The 20,208-nt window shown below is 39.8% G+C and overlaps 1 protein-coding gene across 1 annotated transcript in view; it reads left to right on the forward strand.

Moving 5' to 3' along the window:
• Window positions 1-20,208, forward strand: part of atp13a3 (ATPase 13A3) — a 174,968-nt gene that overhangs the window by 56,523 nt on the left and 98,237 nt on the right. Inside the window, exons 4-7 of the mRNA XM_060834125.1 lie at window positions 119-310; window positions 2,937-3,007; window positions 3,239-3,319; window positions 5,048-5,117. Of these exons, the coding sequence (XP_060690108.1) occupies window positions 119-310; window positions 2,937-3,007; window positions 3,239-3,319; window positions 5,048-5,117 (414 nt within the window). The remainder of the gene's footprint in view (window positions 1-118; window positions 311-2,936; window positions 3,008-3,238; window positions 3,320-5,047; window positions 5,118-20,208) is intronic.

The following is a 20,208-nucleotide window of genomic DNA, read 5'->3' on the forward strand; positions in this document are numbered from 1 at the left end:
GCAGCCTGATTGTTTACAAACATCTTTTAAAAATAATTGAGTCCAACTTACATGTTAATAAATTAACCCATATCAAAGCTTTTAGGTCAGAGCTTTTCAAAAATTTTATTTGTTTTAGGATGAATTTAAGACATGGTTTCGGGCAAAGGTTCACAAATTGCTTTCACCTGGAACTGATCCAATGGAGAATTTGGAATCCCAAATAACTAACAGAATGGAAAATGGAAATGAAAACGACACAAGTCTGCGCTCTATCGACCGAAACAAAATGCTGCTGCTAGGGAAAATAGCAGAGTCTGAAGGAGTACTGGTAAGAAGAGATCATAGACTCGTTTATATTATGGCATAGGAAAAACTAATTGGGCTCATACAAATTGTGTTAACATTTGACTGGAGTTGTCTACCATAACCCATTTACTTGACACATGCTATTTCCCTGTATATTTTTTTAAGTACTGAATACACCTACTTTACTAGATATTGTTGTTTGTACTTTAATAGCTACTAAAGCAGGCTTGTCCAACGTTTTGCATGTGGAGCCACATTTCAGTTCTTCCCCCATAAAGATAAGGTTTGGCAGATTAGTAAGCATGAATTTAAAATAACTCTAAACAGTTAGTTGATATTTAAAATTAATGTGTAACTAATACAAATGCCAATTAAAAGTCCCAAGCAGCAGAACTAATTAATAACCTTATTTCGCTGTTCTTTCAGTTCAGAAGTAGACCTAAATAGACACTGATCAGCTCCCGTTCCTGATCACCAGGAAAGGGGAGGCGACGAGATCCTGCTAAGGAGTTAGGTTATGTAATACGTTTTTTTTTCTGATGGTAAACATTTTAATATGGCCTTTTAAGGAATTTGTATGAAATTGGGAATTGTAAGCAGGATGCCTTTCAGCCTGGGTTGTTCACCCTCTCCCAGTCTGCTTTCTAGATAGATTTTTGGGAGAAGGTGGGGAAAAGTAGGTGAGTCATCTCTGTATTCTCTCACATTCTTACCTATCGTCTCACCTTGCCGCACTTAATTCCCTCTCACACATTCTGCTCTGTCTGTCTCTTTCTTTCTCTCTCGCACACATGCACGTATCCTACTCCCTCCTTCCCCAGTGTCATTACTCCTGCTCTCACTTCATCACAGATACACACCCTGTTACTTTCTCTCTCCTGGCCCCTACACTCATATACGCCTCATTTACTCCTTCCCCCACCCACATAGATACCCTAGGAAATGATGTCACCACAGGAAATGACATTACCAATCCATGGAAATCCAAACACATAAATAGAAAGCAGGCTACATCACCCGGAAGCGAGCTACATCACCAGTGCTTCATCCGGAGGCTCACTGTAGGTGTTACCTAGTATGGTGACAAAACATCTGAAAATGAACCTTCCAGATCAGCGAGCAAAACTACATCCATAATTACCCTTTCACTCCCTCTCACACATTCTTAATCTGCCACTCACTCCTCCCCTCCTTACCTTCACACTCCTCCTCACTCATTCTTTCCTACCTACAAACTCCCTATCTCATTCCGACTGTTCCTCTAACACACATTCCCTTCTCTCCTCCTCATCCCCATTTCTCACTCTTTCCTCCTCACGCTACCTTCACTCTTCCCCTTTGCTCAATCTTCTCTCCTTTTTCTCACGCTTTCTCCTCTTCATTCAATTGCTCTTCTCCTTCCCTCAATCACCAGCTCACTCCAACACATTGATTACTTGTATCCCACATACATAAATACATACTCAGTCTTCTTAATTGAGGTATAATTAATACCTGTTCCCGAATTCAGTTTAATTTTAGGCATTCCTGCCAGATCCTACAAGATAATAACACAACCCACTACCGAATGAATCCCTTTTCATAATCTGTCAGTTGTATGCATGTTATACGTTTACTTGCCCTTTATTGGAATAATCTTAACAATTTATGAATATGTACTTTAAGTGCTCTGCTGTTGTGTATTTAACATTGTTATAGTTTTTTTTTGCCCCTGCCTCAGTTCAACAGCTGAAACCTTCATTTTTCTCTCATTATTGCTAGACTTAGTATTCCAATAAATTCCTTAGCAGTCTCTCTTGTTTTGCCCATTGTAAACATCCAAAGCTCTGCAAATTGTGTTCTTTTTTGACGTGTTGCCCTTGTACTCACCGATCTACATTGACTCTGTCAAGCAACACCTTATTTTAAAATAGTGTTCTTGTTTTTAAATTTGTCCATGGCCTCATCCCACTGTATTATCAGCTTTTCCCATATTATGAAGTATCACCACAGTATGAGTAGTTCACCTTGGTATCAACCATCATTTTAGATTTGACAGCTGGTTTTACAGCCAGAGATCTTTCCTGCCACTAGCTTTCTACATTTATCTGTGGTTGGAAACTATAGCTTGGCTGGTCAGAAAGCTCTCTACATTTACCACTCACTATTGGTGTGGTGGAGTGACCTACAGGCTGGCAATCAATCTGTTAAGCTACGTTATAAATACACTTTCCATGGACATCAAATCCTGGAGTGAGGCAGGAATCTGAAGCTTCTAGCTTAGAAGCTACAACAGTGCCGCAAAACCTCCTTCAGCCTCGTTGCTCTTTGCCTCTAATTTCATCAGTCCTATATTGCTGTGAGATATTTGCACTCCTTTGATACTAGCCTCTTGAATACCACATTTTAATTGCTGCACCACTGGGGGAATCATGTTCTTTTATTCCTCCTTCTTCCTGAAATGCAGCCTTGGGTCCTGCCTCTTTGATCAAACTTAGGGCCTTCTACCCTGATATTGCTTTATGTGGCTCAGTGTTTAATTTTGCTTTCTAGCATACTTTTAAAGTGTCTTAAAGGTATTTTCTTATGTTACAACTGTTATAGAAGTCTAAGTAGTTTCATTATGCAACATCATACTTTATTAAATTTAATGTAATATTGATTTTCAGGTTCGATATTTTGTACATCACAGTATAACATACTTCTGGAACAGCTTCTTACAAAATTTTAAAGACCTAAAGTAAGACCATTTAACCTATAAAGGGGTAATCGTGAACATCCTCTTGTACACGAATTATACAGAATACAGCATTTTTACTTGGTTTAGTAGATTGAACTGACCTTTTTTCTATAAAATATTAAATTTTCTCCATATAATTATGGAATGAACTGCAATTACAAGATTGTATGTTTTTAGCTATTTAATAAATGCATCAATTATGGAAACTATAAACACATTTTTATTTCCTAGGGGCCTGGCTGAGGGTGTTTCATGGTCTGCTATTCATAGCCAACATAGTAAAGGACTGAATAAAGAACTTGAGGAATATCGGTAAATTATCCATTTATACACTTGTGATTCCATACTGTTCATCTTCAACATGTTTAAGAATTAGATTTATTTCTTTGAATTGTTTCTTTTGTATTAACATGCTCAGTTGTAATTTTACGTTTGCATTCATGGATTACTTTAAATCATCTTAGTTATATTTCATGTATTTGCACTGTCTAATTGAGCAAGTTATACCTGCACTATGCATTGGCTGATGTGAGAAAAATAATAGCAACAAATTGTAGCATTTCAGAGAATGCACCACAAATTTGAGGACAGTGATGCCAACATTTTCTTTTGGTTTAGTAATCCAGAAAACCAGGCTAATGTTCTGGGAACATGGATTCCAAACCCACATGACAGATGGTGAAATCTGAATTCACTTAAAATCTGGAATTAAAGAAGCTAATCTAATGGTGGCCATGTAAATTGTCAATTTTTTAAAACATTAATTCTCTGGCTGGGGATATAGCAGGATAGGCCAATGTTTATTGCCCCATCCCTCATTTTTAAAATCCATCGGGTTCACTCATGTCCCTTTACGGAAGGAAATTATTGTTCTTACCTGGCTGGCCTATTTGGGACTCTCAATGTCATTGACTCTCAACTGCCCTTTGGGCACTTAGCAATGGGCAATATCTGCCAGCTGAGCCAGAGGTACCCACATCCCAGGAACAATTTATTAAAAAGCCTGTCATTGTTTTTTAAAAAATGTTGGAACAACTCCACTAACTTATTTGTGTTGGTGCTGTTTTGAGATGATGTCTATTCTGATGGTTCGCTTGATATACAAATCAATGGTATTCTTCAACGTGTTAGGAATTCACCTGTGCTTTGGACAGAATTCCTGTCCTTGAAAATACCCTGGTGGAAACAGATGAACTGGACATTCATTTAACTTATACAAAAGCAAAATGTTGCTGATGCTGGAAATCTGGCATGAGGCAAAAAGTACTGAAAATACTCAGCAGGTCAAGCAGCACCTGAGGATAGAGGAAGGCAGAGTTAACATTTCAGATCCATGACCTATCATTAAATGTAATGTAAAGTAGCTTAATGCTGCATAACAGGCTTCATCGCATTAGGATCTGTTCATTCTGTGTTCTGAAAGTTTAGAGCACAACTTAAGGACAGATATGAAAAACTATCCAATTTTGATTTAATGGGATTACTGTTAGATCTCAGGTTAAGCTATTGTCTGCTTAAATATGGCACAGTATGACCTGCATGCAAGACCTATGGTTGGGGGATCAGTGGACCCAAGACAATATCAAAGACAGAGCAGAAATTGCAATGTATTATATACATTCATTTCCCTCTGCATAACAAAATTATCCAAACATTTTTTCACTCTTCTGCGCATGAGACTATAATTACTATATGTCCAGATATAACGTTTTCATAAAATACAGGCTTTTATTTGGTTTATTTGTATATTTTAATTTTGTGAATTGTTTCATAAAGTTTCCTTCTGTAAGGGGTTATTCAAAGTTGAAAAGTGATATCTACTGGTGCTGAGGTGAACAAAAAATATCTCTGTCAAGAAAATTGAATTATAGTGCATTAAGTTTACACCCAAAATGTTTGAATCTAAATTGGCCTTGAATTCTTCAAAATGAGCTTTTAAATGAACAGAAAGAAAATTGTGTTTGTGCATTGGTTATAGAGTGTATGGATACTTATTTATTATTAGACTAAATTTTATGTTTGACTTTTATTTCTGTGCAGGAAACTGTTTTTTGGATTAAACGAAGTTGAAGTCAAAGTGCCCTCTGTTTTTAAGCTCTTAATTAAAGAGGTGAGTATACATTAAAAAAAACTATATTAGAGACTTTTCCATTGATTTCCCATTCCAAGTGTCCATATTTTTAATTCTAGCTTTGGGAGTAGTTTGTATTTTCCCATTTTCTTGTGTTTTTACATATTCTTGATGTCCTTGCTTTCTAAATTAGTGTCTTTCTCAATTTTAGGCACCTAGTTGAAGTGTATATTTAGCTTCCTTTAACAGCATATTCCATGTGCTTTCAACTGTTCATGTGAAAAATGTTTATTTTTCCCAATGTATACAGATCGTTCTACTATAACACCCGTTTCATTAATACAAATTTGCTATAACATGATTGCCCAACTGGGGACATGTTACTAAAGCGCAATGTTTTAACGCATGTATTGGTTATAACATGATTCTAGCCACGTTAGTTTAAATGGTGATGGTATTACACAATTTTCTTATAACAGGGGAATGCATGAGAATGGAATTGCTGCGTTATAGCAGAACTGACTGTAGTTCCACTCAAATAGTTCACATTCTAAGATAATGCATTGTTCTGTATATCTACAACATTTTAAACACCTTAAATCATCTTCAGGCTCTATATTGCAAGTTTTATCTAGTCTTTATTGCTCAGTTCCCACTCTTAGTTTCACCATCATTATTATTGATTGAACTTTCTGAAATGTCAAGATATCCTTTTGAAAATAGAGTCCCAAAAACTGAATGTAATAGCACAAAAGAAGTCTACCTTGCACTACTCTTAACTCATTCCTTAAGCTTACATTGAACATTCTACACTAATAAGCCAACTTTTGATGACTTTTGTCAATATTAGAAACAGAGAATCATACCAAATAGGTTAAAAATCACACGACACCAGGTTATAGTCCAACAGGTTTATTTGGCAGCACTAACTTTCAGAGGGCTGCTCCTTCATCAGGTGGATGAAGGAGCAGCGCTCCAAAAGCTAGTGCTTCAAAATAAACCTGTTGGACTATAACCTGGTGTCGTGTGATTTTTAACTTTGTACACCCCAGTCCAACACCGGCATCTCCAAATCATACCTGATAGAAGCAGGAGTGGAGCTTTCAGCCCTTTGGGCTTTCTTCACCACTCAATATGATCATGGCTGTTCCTACTTTCTCCTCATACCCTTTAATCCTTTTAGCCCCAAGAATTATATCTAATTCCTTCTTGGAAATATTCAATGTTTCTGTCTTAATTGCGTTCAGGCAAAGAATTCCATTGGCACATCATTCTGAGTGAAGTAATTTCTCCTCATTGAAGTCTCCTCATAAATGGCCTACACTGTATCTTAGACTGTGACTCTTGCTTCTGGACTTCCCGTTCATTGGAAACATCCTCCTTGTGTTTACCATGTCTAGTCTTTTTAGAATTGTTATTTATGGTATAGCAATTGTTTTTAATAATATGCAGGTGAAGAAACTTAATTTGGCAATATATCAGGACATTTACTGAAAATGTCTTGTTTGAATTAAGGCATGGGTGGTTGTATTTTCTTCTTAAAATAAATACAAGACTACATAATGATCACCTTCAATATTATCAAGTAAGGAATGCTTTTATATGGTACCTAAGTTCCTAACCATCTTTGATGATCTACTCCATGCCACACATTTTGCCATTCTTTGTGGAGATTATAATTTCCTGCATTTTGTTAAATTAAACCACCTCAGGTATTGTTTTCCCAATTTCTTTATTTGTATGTCTGATTCAAAAAATGAAGGCTATGATGGAAATAGGACCGCAAAGTGATAGACTGGATAATACCATAGTTAACAATAGAGATATAACAATTAGATTATACAGTCAAAAAGGCAAATATTATCTGTTCATCTGCCTTTCTTGTCGGGCCTCTTGCACTGAAATAAATGTAATTTAATTTATCAGTCTTACCTTGTTCCCTGCCTTGATCTTGCCTGCCTTGACTATTTGACTTACTCCTCTTCTCAGCTGTACCAGCCTCAGTCTTATTTTTTTTCTCATTTATATAAATGATTTGGATACGAATATAGAAAAAATGGTGAGTAAGTTTGTAGATGACACCAAAATTAGTGGTGTAGTGCACAGTAAAGAAGGTTATCTGAGTACAACGGGACCTTGATTCGATGGGCCAAGGAGTGGCAGATGGAGTTTAATTTAGTTAAATGTGGAGTGTTGCATTTTGGTAAGGCAAATCAGGGGAGGACTTATACAGTTATTGGTAGGGTCCTGGGGTTGTTGTTGAACAAAGAGAACTTGGGGTGCAGGTTCATAGTTCCTTGAAGGCGGAGTCAGAGGTACCCAGTGTGGCGAGGAAAGCGTTTGGTAGTCTTGCCTTTATTGGTCAGTGCATTGAGTACAGGCGTTGGGTAGTCATATTGTGGCTGCGCAGGCCATTGGTTAGGCCACTTTTGAAATACTGTGTTCAGTTCTGATCTCCCTGCTATAAGAAAGATGTTAAACTAGAAAGAATGCAGAAAAGAAAGGATCTTGTTGGTGTTGGAGGGTTTGAGTGATAGGAAGAGGCTCAATAGACTGGAGCTATGTTCCCTGGAACATCAGAGGCTGAGGGGTGACCTTATTTAGATTTATAAAATCCAGAGGGGTTGGATAGGGTGAATAGTCAAACTTTTTTTTCCAAGGTAGGGGAGTCCAAAACTAAAGGGCTTGGGTTTAAGTGAGAAGGGAGAGATATTAAAAGGGATCTACGGGGCAACGTTTTCATGCAGAGGAATGGAGATTAGTGTGTGTATAGAATGTGCTGCTGGAGGAGGCGGTGGAGGTTTGTACAGTAACAACATTAAAAAGGCACCTGGATTGGTAAATGAACTGGAAGGGTTTAGATGGATTTGGGCCAAATGATGGCATATGGGACTAGGTCAATTGTTTTGGATATCTGGTCAGCATGGACAAGTTGGACCAAAAGGTCTGTTCTTGTGCTGTGCAACTTTGGATCTATGACTCAATTTTTGAAGTGGTAATTGAGAGAATGGACAATGGTAATGCTGTAGTTGCCAGTTAGCAGGATTTTCGTGACAAATTAGAATGAAACTTCGAAATTATTAATGAAGTGTGAAAGTAAATAAAGAACCATTTGAGGAGATAATAGGTCCAGGAATCAGTCCCATCGTAGTCATGATTCCAATTCTCTACAGTATTTTTGAGGGAGTGTATTGATGAGTTGTACCATAGAGCCTTTCTCTGCTGAATTAAAACTGTATTAATGTATTGATAATTAAGCCCTGCAACTCCTTCAGTCACACTATTAGCATAAAAGTGTTGATTCCGTATTTAAAATTAATTGTTTATTTATGCTACTGTCCAGAGTAAAAAAAAATTCACCAGGGCTGTTTGATTAAGTCAAAGTAATCAATTTATGGTAACATAAACTACAATCTTAGCACAAGTGAGCAACACCGGTTAACTGCTGAGCTATCAACCAGAATTAAAATTACATCTCCTTAATTCTAATGGTAAACACATCTCAAAAAGGACTACAATCTCTGCCGGGATAATCAGTTAAAGAACAGGCTAAAGGGAAAATAATTCTGTTGGCCAAAAATTATAGTCTAGAATGTCATTACTTTTCAGTTTACTGGGTTTCCTTCTGCCAAATTGAATTACTGACATCTGTACAATGATGGCCAAATTACAGTTCTAGTTGCAGTCGACCTAGAGCCTAGTCTTTGGGAGATTGGGCAGCATTCAAGGGCTTTTGCCCGATCCTTCTGCTGTTTCTTCTAGTCTTTGGGAGCCAGTTTTTCTGGTTTTACAAGGTAGTCAGAAATATTGGTCTTTGGAAAGGCTGGGTTTGTGGTATGTTTTCTTTACTGACTCTCAAGTCTGTAAAACAGAAAATTCTGACCAAATCCCCAGGTCTGGAAGTGTTGTTTATCAGGCTGCTCTAGGAGATGCACAAAGAAATTATTGAGACCCTGATCAAATTTTGAAATAGTCTCTCGTCACAGAGGACAGCTAATATGATTTCAGTTTACAAGCAGGATGGTAGGAATAGACCAAGGAACTATAGACCAGTGAGTCGAATATCAATGGAAGGCAAATTATTGGAGAAAATAGTGAAAGAGAAATTTAGTCTATACTTAGAAGGCAAGGTTTGATCAAGGATCATCAGGATCAAGGACAAAGAATAGATTAGATTAGATTACTTACAGTGTAGAAACAGGCCCTTCGGCCCAACAAGTCCACACCGACCCGCCGAAGCGCAACCCACCCATACCCCTACATATACCCCTTACCTAACGCTATGGGCAATTTAGCATGGCCAATTCACCTGACCTGCACATCTTTGGACTGTGGGAGGAAACCGGAGCACCCGGAGGAAACCCACGCAGACACGGGGAGAACGTGCAAACTCCACACAGTCAGTCGCCTGAGTTGGGAATTGAACCCAGGTCCCTGGCGCTGTGAGGCAGCAGTGCTAACCACTGTGCCACCGTGCCGCCCTTATTAGATTAGATTAGATTACTTACAGTGTGGAAACAGGCCCTTCGGCCCAACAAGTCCACACCGACCCGCCGAAGCGCAACCCACCGATACCCCTACATATACCCCTTACCTAACACTACGGGCAATTTAGCATGGCCAATTCACCTGACCCACACATCTTTGGACTGTGGGAGGAAACCGGAGCACCCGGAGGAAACCCACGCAGACACGGGGAGAATGTGCAAACTCCACACAGTCAGTCGCCTGAGGCGGGAATTGAACCCAGGTCCCTGGCACTGTGAGGCAGCAGTGCTAACCATTGTGCCACCGTGCCGCCCACAACCAAAGAATAGCTTTGTCAGAAGGAGGTCATTCCTAACAAATCTAGTGGAAATGTTTGAGAGTTTTCAGATAAAGGAAGGGTAGTTTATGTAGTACATATGCATTTCAGCCAGGCCTTTGACAATGTCCCACCTGCAAAATTAGTAAAGAAGGGAAAAACTCATGGGAAATAGGGAAACTTGGCAAGTTGCATCCAAAATTGGCTTCGAGATAAGAGACAGGGTGGTGATAGAAGGCTATTCGTGTGACTGGAGCCCAGTGTGCAGTGACATATAACAGAGACCAGTGCTGGATCCCTCATTGTTTGTGATATATGTAGATGGAGATGAGAATGTGGGAGGGATGATAAGTAAATTTGTGACTGACACAAAGATTGACCGGCTGGTTGACATTTAGGAGAAAGGATATAAATAAATAAATTGGTCAGATGGGAAGATCAGTGGCAGATGGATACTAACACTGATAAATGTGATATGATGCACTTGGAAGAACAAGAAATATTCCATGAACGGCAAGACACTAGGAAATTCAGAGGAATAGAGAGATCTTAAGGTGCTTGTCCACAGATCCCTGAAGTCAATAGGTAGGTTAATAAAATAACTCTAGGGAGGCTGGTGTCTTGTCACTAAGTCACCCCTTATTTACACATGGACAGTTCTTGACTTTAGTACTGCCTCTTCGGAGTCACCTCTAAGGATGTTTATTATCTCTGACATTCCCTTTCTTTTATTTTTCTTTTATTCCTGTTTATTTTTTTTCCTTTTTACCCCCACACTACCGCCTAACTGCGGTAGTGCTTATTTTTTTCCCCAGCACCCATGTTGTGTGTGTGCAGGTGTGAGACACAGTGAGAGACACAAGGTGCACGAATCTTTATTTAAATTTCCACTACCAGGAAAAAAGGAAACACCTAAGTGGCCAGTGACAAGCAGTGCCCTTCACATCAAAGGGCAATGTTGTGTGATCAAACAGTGAAGGGGAGGGCAGGGATTAAATCAAAATAGAGTTGGAGGGGGAAATAATGCACTCCACTCTCTGTGGCGCCCACTTCTCCCTGAAAACATTCCTTTTCTCTCCCTGAAAGCATTCCCTTTATTTTTAGAGTGAACAGAACCTCTGATATTCCTGTTTTTTTTTAGTTTCTTTTTTCAGAACCCCTGGCATCCCTGTTTTTTAAAATTTATTTTACCCCCACACTCCCGCCTAACCGCGGTAGTGCTTATTCTTTCCCCAGCGCCCATGGTGTGTGTGTGTGCAGGTGTAGGACACAGTGAGAGACACAAGGTGCACAAATCTTTATTCAGTTTCCACCACCAGGAAGAAAGGAAACACCCGAGTGGCCAATGACAAGCAGTGCCCTTCACATCAAAAGGCAATGCTGTGTGATCAAACAGCGAAGGGGAGGGCAGGGATTAAATCAAAATAGAGTTGGAGGGGGAAATAATGCACTACATTCCCTGGGCGACCACCTCTCCCTGAAAACATTCCTTTTTTTTATTTTATTAAACAAATTACAAAAACAGTTTACAACAAACAGTTACATTTACAGCTGCATACTAGAGACAGAAATTTTACAAGGGAGAGGAGCAGCAAAGCCAGGCCCCAAACCCTACTGTTCAAACAGTTTACAGGGGCATGAGGACAAACCTCAAATCCCAACATTCCCTTTTTTTTGTGGGACAGCTGGTTCAGGGATAGTCCCCTTCCCCTCTGACACCTTCAAGGGGGAGAGTCCTTGCACAAGTGCACACACTCGCGCTGATCCAGCTCAAGTCAGGGAAAACACCCGAGTGGTCCAGTGACAAGCAGTGCCTTTCACGTCAAAGGGCAATGCTAACTCCTTTGTTAATTTTTTTTTCAGTGAAGGGGAGGGCATCTCCTGTTTATATTTTTTTTCATTTTTTCTTTATCTTTACCCCCGCACTACTGCCTAACTGCGGTAGTGCTTATTTTTTCCCCAGCACCCATGGTGTGTGTGTGCAGGTGTAAGACACAGTGAGAGACACAAAGTGCACGAATCTTTATTCAATTTCCACTACCAGGAAGATAGGAAAACACCCGGGTGGCCAGTGACAAGCAGTGCCCATCACATCAAAGGGCAGTGCTGTGTGATCAAACAGTGAAGGGGAGGGCAGGGACTAAATCAAAATAGAGTTGGAGAGGAACATTCCCTTTCTTATCTGTCACTCAGGGCACTCTGGACCAGATTAGCAGTCCCAATCAGGAAACTCATTCAATTAAGTTCCAGCTGACTAACCACATTGCAATCATTCCTCCACTTCTGACTCTGAGCACTTAGGCTGGTCCTTTTTCTTGGAGTGCTTCCTGGGGCGCTTTAGCACCAGGTCACATTCCTCTGACTTGGTGTCTGCTAAGGGTGGTGTGTAACGCGAGGAAGCTTACTTCTTTCACCTGGATTGCCTTGGTAGAATTTCAGTCTTTTCTTCCTGTGACTAAGATATCGAGATGGCTACATCCATGCTTGTTAAACAGTCAGTCGATCCGAACTTTATACATCTCTGGAACTGACCTTGCTTCAACCATGCCTTTTACCCACGTATGACAATTTTTATGATTCTCGCACAAAGCTTCATTCCCTGTATCAAACTGCAGCTTACTTGGTGGAGTCTTGTGTCCAGTATTGGCGTTTCTAAAACCATTTCACCTCCTCCCTTCCTTTACAAAGGTCCAGGAAGATGAGTGTAGAGTCTTTCACCCATTAACAATTCTACTGGCGCTATCCCTGTAGTTGCATGTGGTATGGTCCTATAATCAAATAAGAACCATGATATCTAGCGAGGCTGTAAGCTGTTTCTTCAATCCAGCCTTCAGAGTTTGGATTGTTCTTTCTGCCAGGCCATTGGATGATAGGTAGTATGGAACTGTCATTATATGTCAAATTTCATTCAACTTTAGGAAATAGCCAAAAGCACTGTTGGTAAGTGATGGCCCATTAACTGTGACCAACACCTCCAGACTCCATGCATTGAAAAAGATGTACACAGTTTTTCTATCATTGTCCCCATTTTTGACGAGTGGATCCAAGCATGTCCAACCACTTTGGGTGGGCACCTATCATGACTAAGAACTTTGAACCCATAAAAGGACCTGCCTAATTGACGTGCAACTGAGTCAGAGTTTACCTGGTCAGTCCCATGGATGTCGGGGAGCTGTCGCAGTAATTTTTGTATTTTTCGGCATTCTGGGCACTGCCCCCCCACCAAAAAATGATTCTCTAGGCCTGGCCACCAGAATATCTTACCAACATCTTCATTTTGGAAACCATGGTGCAATTCAGCCAATTTTTAAAAAATTCATTCATCGGTTGAAGGCATCACTGACCAAGCCAGCAGGAAGTCAACCACATTTGCTTTGGGTCTAGAGTCACATATAGGCCTGACCAGATAAGGATGGCAATTTCCTTCCCTGAAGGACAGTAATGAACCAGATAGGTTTTTCCTAGCAATTGACAACAGGTTCACAGTCACTGTTAGGCTCTTACTTTCAGGTTTGATGACTACCTTTGCTTGGGAACAATCACTTGCTCCCTACAATAATATGCCATTCTCTACTGTGATATGGTCTCTCCAGGTCCAAAAAGGTTTCAGTTCTAATAGTGACAGCCCTTTGGTTTCCCCCATTACCAACATATTGTTTCAGTTTTGAAAGGACTGGATCTTCCTGTATCCAAAGTTTGATATTGTCACCTGTGACGGGGAGTGTGTCCAGTAAATTTAATTATTACAAACTCTTCCATTAAGGGCAAGATTAGAGTGGTGCTGGAAAAGCACAGCAGGTCAGGCAGCATCTGAGGAGCAGGAAAATCCACGTTTTGGGCAAAAGCCATTCATCAGGAATGGGTCTTCCATTAGGCGTACCACCGGTGGTGTATCTGTTAATGGGAGGTGACTCAATATATCTGCATTCGCTACTTGGCCTCCTGGACAATTTGTGACTTGTAGTTATAGGCATTTAGAACCACCGAAGCTATGGCTGCACAGTCTTGTCCTCTTTAAACAGACCAGGTAGGGGCTTGTGAGGTCCCAGGTTCGATTTCAGCCTTGGGCGACTGTCTGTGTGTGGAGTTTGCACATTCTCCCTGTGTCTACTTGGGTTTTCTCCGAGTTTCCTCCCACAATCCAAAGATGTGCAGGTCAGGTGAATTGGCCATGCTCAATTGTCCATAGTGTTAGGTGCATCAGTCAGAGGGAAATGGGTCTGGGTGGGTTACTGTTTGAAGGGTTGGTGTGGACTTATTGCGCCGAAGGGCCTATTTCCACACTGTAGAGAATCTAATCTAATCTAACATAATCTATCATTATTGCAAATTTTCACCAATAAAGATATTGGTGGAGCTTCCTGACTCCAAATAACACTATCAGACCTTCTCTGTCTGGGTGTATTTACGCTTTCCCAGCGTTCTAGATGCATACGCTATTGGATGTTCTCTCCATTGGGCCACTTGTGACTTAATACCGGCCTGATGCTTTGTGGGAAAGCATTGTAGGTCACAACCAGATCTTTCTTGGGATCGTAATGTGCTCATTTCTTAGAGGAGGCTTGCCTATGTAACCATTTCCAAGCCTGACCCTTTTTAGGAGTTGATGCAAAGGTGTCAGGATAGAGGTTTGGTTATGTATGAATTTTCCATGATGATTTGCCAGCTCAAGAAATGACCTAAGCTCCTGAATAGATGTGGGAGCCAGGACATCTTTGATCACCCTTACTTTATCTTCCAATGAGTGTAACATAGTATTGCAGACTGTAGCCCTAGTTGGTCACTTGGCGGACCTTGCCTTGTTAGGCATATACACCCACTTGGAAAAATACCTTACAACTGTATCCAACTTCTCTCAGTATTTCTGATTAGTTTTCCCTGTTATTAGCAAGTCATCTAGGAAAATGGCAAAGTTGAAAATCACACAACACCAGGTTATAGTCCAACCTGTTGCAAAATGTTCTCCCTCATCTGCTGAGATATTGAACAGGCAATATTGAACTTGCAGAATTGTGAAATCGCTTCCTGGTCAACATTCAAGATGTTCTTAGCTCCTTTTGATTGTCCCTAGATCTTCCTGGAAGACTTCCAGGTATTTGATTAGAACTTCACTCAAGGAGTCATTTTCTAGTTGAAAAGTGGTAACCTAATCTAGGTGAATCTTTCAGTTTTGCCTCGTCAAGCTTGGGCCTGAGCCTTTACTACATCACTGGTAACCGAACTAGCTGCTTTTCATAAGAGATCAGACATGGTACTCTTAATCTGTAAGGGTTCCCCAGTATAGATTGTTCTAAACCAGATGTAAGTGGATTTTGCAGGGTATGAACTCTTCTTGATACTGGTCTATGAGTTATTCAATTTAGTATACCTCTTTCGCTGTTTCAGGTTCGCATTCTGGCAGCAACTATAATGACTTGCCAGTCAGGATCCTGAAGAAAATATTAACTGTTTGGTCAAGGCTTGGCTTTTTTTTGGGGTTTTGCTGTTGGCCGACCTAGAGTTCCTCTGATCAGGATATGTCCTGAGCGAAGCTATGCAATTGCTTTCATTCAGTGAGTGATCAGTCAGACTGGCGAGGGTGTCCGCTTCCATCGGAATACCCTGCAACTCATATGCTCTCCCTGCCACATTTCCAATGGTAATGCCAGTTGTAGCATCTGCTTGAAGTCCAATTGGGTTTCAACTAGTAGGCACTTTTGCATAGTTGCATCATTAATCCCACATATCAAATGATCTCTAAGTATCTTATTAGGTTTTAAGCCAAAGTCATATGCTTCTGCCGGTCATTTAACCCAGACAAAAAATCCGAATACAGATTCCTCTGATTTTTGAATTGCCAAGTAAAAATAATAGCATCTCAGAATTATTGGAGGCTTGGGATCTTAATATTCCTTAACTATGTCCATCACTTCTTGGAAGGTTTTAATTTCTGGTGCCTTGGATTAAGTTAGGCTCCCACTGACAGAAAAAAGCTAAGGCTACACAGGCTATCTGGACAATTATTTATTGCTTTTCATCTGCAAATGTTGCTTGCCCAGAAAAAGTAATGCATTCATTTCACATACTGGGTGCAATCCTTGACGGCAGGGTTGATTCCTGAAGAAGGGCTCATGCCCGAAACGTCGATTCTCCTGCTCCTTGGATGCTGCCTGACCTGCTGCGCTTTTCCAGCAACACATTTTCAGCTCTGATCTACAGTCCTCACTTTCTCCCGGCAGGGTTGAACATGTCAAGTTTCCCAAACAAAGGCTTCCAATTAAACCTGTTGGACTATAACTTGGTGTTGTGTGATTTTTAACTTTGTACACCCCAGTCCAACACCGGCATCTTCAAATCAGATTAGACCGAATTAATAATCCTAATCAGGGAATTTATATACTGAGGTCCAGATGGCTACAGTTAAGAAGGTATGTGGGACACTTGCCTTTATTAGTTGTAGCATCGATTATAAGAGCAGGGTAGTCATGTTGAAGCTGTATAGAACTTAAATTAGGTCATGCTGGAGTACTCTGCTGTTCTGGTTACCACACTAGAGGAAGGATGTGATTTCATAGAAGGGGGTGCAAAGGAGACTCACCAGTGTCAAGTGGGTCAGACTTCCCAAACAAAGACATAGTGTAAGAAATGCTTACCCCAACTCAGACAACTGTTGCAAGCAAGTCTCTTCAGCATCATGCTTTCCTCTCATTACCGCTGAAGTAACCCCATAGAGGCTTCACCAGGATGTGGCTGTAATGGTGGAGCAGAAAACGTTGAGTGAGAATTGATAGAGGTTTATAAGATTATGAGGGATATAGACAGGATGAATAGAAACCAGCTGTTCCCCTTAGATGAACAAGTGGGGCATGATTTTAAGCAGGAGATGTAGAGGGGATTTGAAGAAGAACATTTTCACCCAGAGTGAGTAATTGAAATGCACTACATGGAAGGTAGCTGAGGTAGGAAACCTCGCAACCTTTAAAAAGCACTTGGGTGAGCACTTGATGTGTTACAACATTCAATGCTAGTGTGGAAACATGGGACTAATGTAGGTAGCGATATATTTTGTAGTACAGACTTGATGGACTGAAGAGCCTTTCCATACATATGAATCTAAAATTAAGTGCAGAATAGATTATTAGGCAGCTATAATCATAGGGCCTCAAGCCTTTCAAAACCAGGTTTTCCAGTAATTAAGGGCTGTAAACCTGATCTTTCATCTCCTCGAAAACTTTACTTGGCCTTTTCTAAGTTTGTTGCTTTATCTGGAAGCATTGGATAGCTTACAGTGCACAATAAACTAATTATTAAATGTAGGAGCAGATGTAGGCTATTCAGCAATTTGAATCTAGTTCAATGAGGTCGTGGTTGATTTGATAATCCTCAACTTCACTTTCCTACCTTATCCCCATAAACTTTGATTCCTTTACTAAATAAAAATGTGAGTTTGTCATGAATATATTTAATAATTCATCCTAGACAACTGTCTGTGTTAAAGAATTCCACAGATTAACTATTCAGATAGGGGGGAAAAAAAAGTTCTTTTCATCTTTGTTGTAAATGGGTGATATCCTACTCTGAGATCATGTAGAAAGAATCTCTTTCCATTTACCCTGTCAAAGAATCTTGCATGTTTTAATAAGGTCTCATCTCATTCTTCTATATTCCAAGAAATAAAAGTTTGAGCTACTCAACCCTTATAAATAAATCCCTGCATACCCAGAATCAATCTGGTGAACCTTCTCTGTATTATTCTCTAGTATTTTTTGGAATGCTATCAGTATCTTCTACCATAAATGCTGATGCAAAATATTTATTCAGCTCTATCAACGTTTCCTGGTTCCTCATTATTATTTCCCTGATGTCATTCTCTAAAGGGTCTATACTCACTTTGACCCTTCTCTTCATTTCTACATATGTGATAATATAATATTTTGATTATAGCCCCTTCATTATATAGTATTTTTTGAACACTGTTAATGTGTTCTACTGTGAAGGCTGATGCAAACTATTTGCTGGCTTCATCCTTGATAAAACTTTAACTTTACAAAACTTAAAAAGGTTAAACTATCAATATTTTAATTTAACAAATTTTAAATTAGAATTCGAACTAGAAGCCACTGGAAGTTTCTGAACTTCTTTGACTTGAAGATAAAATTCTGCTAGAAGATTAAGCATAGATTTGTCAATATTCATCTATAGCAAGTTACTCAGCTGAAACACACCGATTCGTAGACTCTTAGATGTTGACAGTACAGAATAGGACCATTTGGCCCATCGTGTCAATGTCAGTCAACAGAGACTTGGCTACACAAATCGATTATCCAGATAATCTCATATCCCTGAGGGCAATGGCAACACAAGTGAATATCGAAATGCTGTTTAAATGTAATGAGAGTCTAGATTCCCACCATTCTCTGAGTGGAGAAAAAGCTCTCAGCACTTCTCTTAGATTTAAGGTAAGAGGTAAAAAGCTAATGCCCCAGTTATTGATACCTCTATTACTGGAAAATGTGCTTTCCGATCCATTGTATCTATGCTTCTGTTAGGTGTATAGATTAAGGTCCCCTCTCAACATTCAAGGTAAACAGTCCAGCCTAACCAGTCTTCCCTCATATCTCTCATCCTCCAGCACAGGTAGCATTCTGGTAAATGTACTTTGTACACTCTTAAGTGCAGTCCTGTCCTTTGTAGAATGTGGTGACCAGAACTGCATGCAGTATTTCAATTGTCGCCTAACCAGCATTTCATACAGCTCCAGCATAGCCTCCTGGCTCTTTTACTCCAATACCTCAACTCATGTATGATATCCCAAATGTCATCTAAACCACTTTTATCTACTTTCCCAGATACCTTCAGGAATCTCTGGATATACACACACTAGCATGTCTTCAGTACTTTCCAGGGACCTACCATTTATTGTATTAATCCCTTGCCTTGCCAGAGCTGTCCATCAATATTCGACATTCTGTTTATACATTCTGTTCTCACTATTTACTGCCTGATCAATTTTCATGTCATCTGTGAATTTCTAAATCATAACCGCTATGTTTAAGTTCAAATTGTTGATGTAAACCACAAATGGCAAGGGTGCAGGCATTGAGCTATGTGGAATTCCTTGGAAACAGATTTCCAGTCACAGTGTCATCCCTTAAATATTGTCCTCTGTTTCTTGCCTCTTAGACAATTTTGGATTCAGCATTTGCTTTGCCTTAGACCTCATGGACTCTTACTTTCTTGATCACCCTGATGTGAGGGCTTATCAGAAGAACTTCATGCATAACATATCAAATCACTTGTCAATGTCCTGGTTCCTTCTTCAAAACATTTGATCAAATTTGTCTAAAAGAACACTACCTTCAACAAATTCATGCCTGTCTATCCCTGGTTAATCCATGCCTCTTCAAGTGCTGATATATTTTGTCCCTCAGAATTCTTTCTAATGACTTCCTACCACTGAGATTAGACCAGCTGGCCTGCAATGTCCTGGTATATCCCTTTCTCCTTTTTAAAATAATGAAACAATGTTAGCAGTCCTCCAGTCTACTGACACCTCAACTGTGGATAGACAAGATTTGAACATTACTGCCCTGGGATAGATCTAATTTGGGTTTGCAGATTTATCCACTTTATGGCTGCTAAATCCTCAAGTCCCTCCTCTCTCAATATTAATTTCTTCTAATATTTCAGTCCTCCACCCTGATGTGTATACCTACATCATAATTTTCATTGTGAAGACAGATGCTAGGTATGCATTGAGTACTGTGCATCTTCTAAGTCCACACACAAATTACCTCTGTAATCTCTAATGGAACATTTTTTCCCTTAATTAGTCTCTTGCTCTTTATTTAAAAAAAACTCTTTGGATTTCCCCTATTCTACCCAACGCTTTCTTGTGCATTCGCTTTGCTTTCTTAATTTCTCAATTGAGATTACTCCCTACAATTTTTGTACTCCTCAAGGAGATCATTATTGAGCCCTTGGTATCGGCAATAAACTTCACTTCTTTTCTTAATCTAAACTTTCCTTGATATTCAGGGTTCTCTGATCTTGGTCCCATCATTTGTCTCGATAGGAGTATTATTTGTCCCTTATTTGCACTGTTTCCTTCTTGAATACTTCCTGCTACTCCAACACAGTTTTATTTGCAACTAGCTGCTTCTGCTCCACTTGGGTCAAATGTCTTTTGTCTTAGTAAAATTATCCTACCTCAGTTTAGAACTTTTTATTCCTGTCCTATCCTAGTCTTTTTCCGTAGCCATCCTATAGCTAATTATGGTAACTATCCCTAACAATGTGCCAACCATCTGCTTGGGCTCATTTCGAAATATTAGGTCCAGAACAGTC

Source organism: Hemiscyllium ocellatum, chromosome 13, assembly GCF_020745735.1.
Source record: "Hemiscyllium ocellatum isolate sHemOce1 chromosome 13, sHemOce1.pat.X.cur, whole genome shotgun sequence".
In the NCBI taxonomy this organism is placed as follows: Eukaryota; Metazoa; Chordata; class Chondrichthyes; order Orectolobiformes; family Hemiscylliidae; genus Hemiscyllium; species Hemiscyllium ocellatum.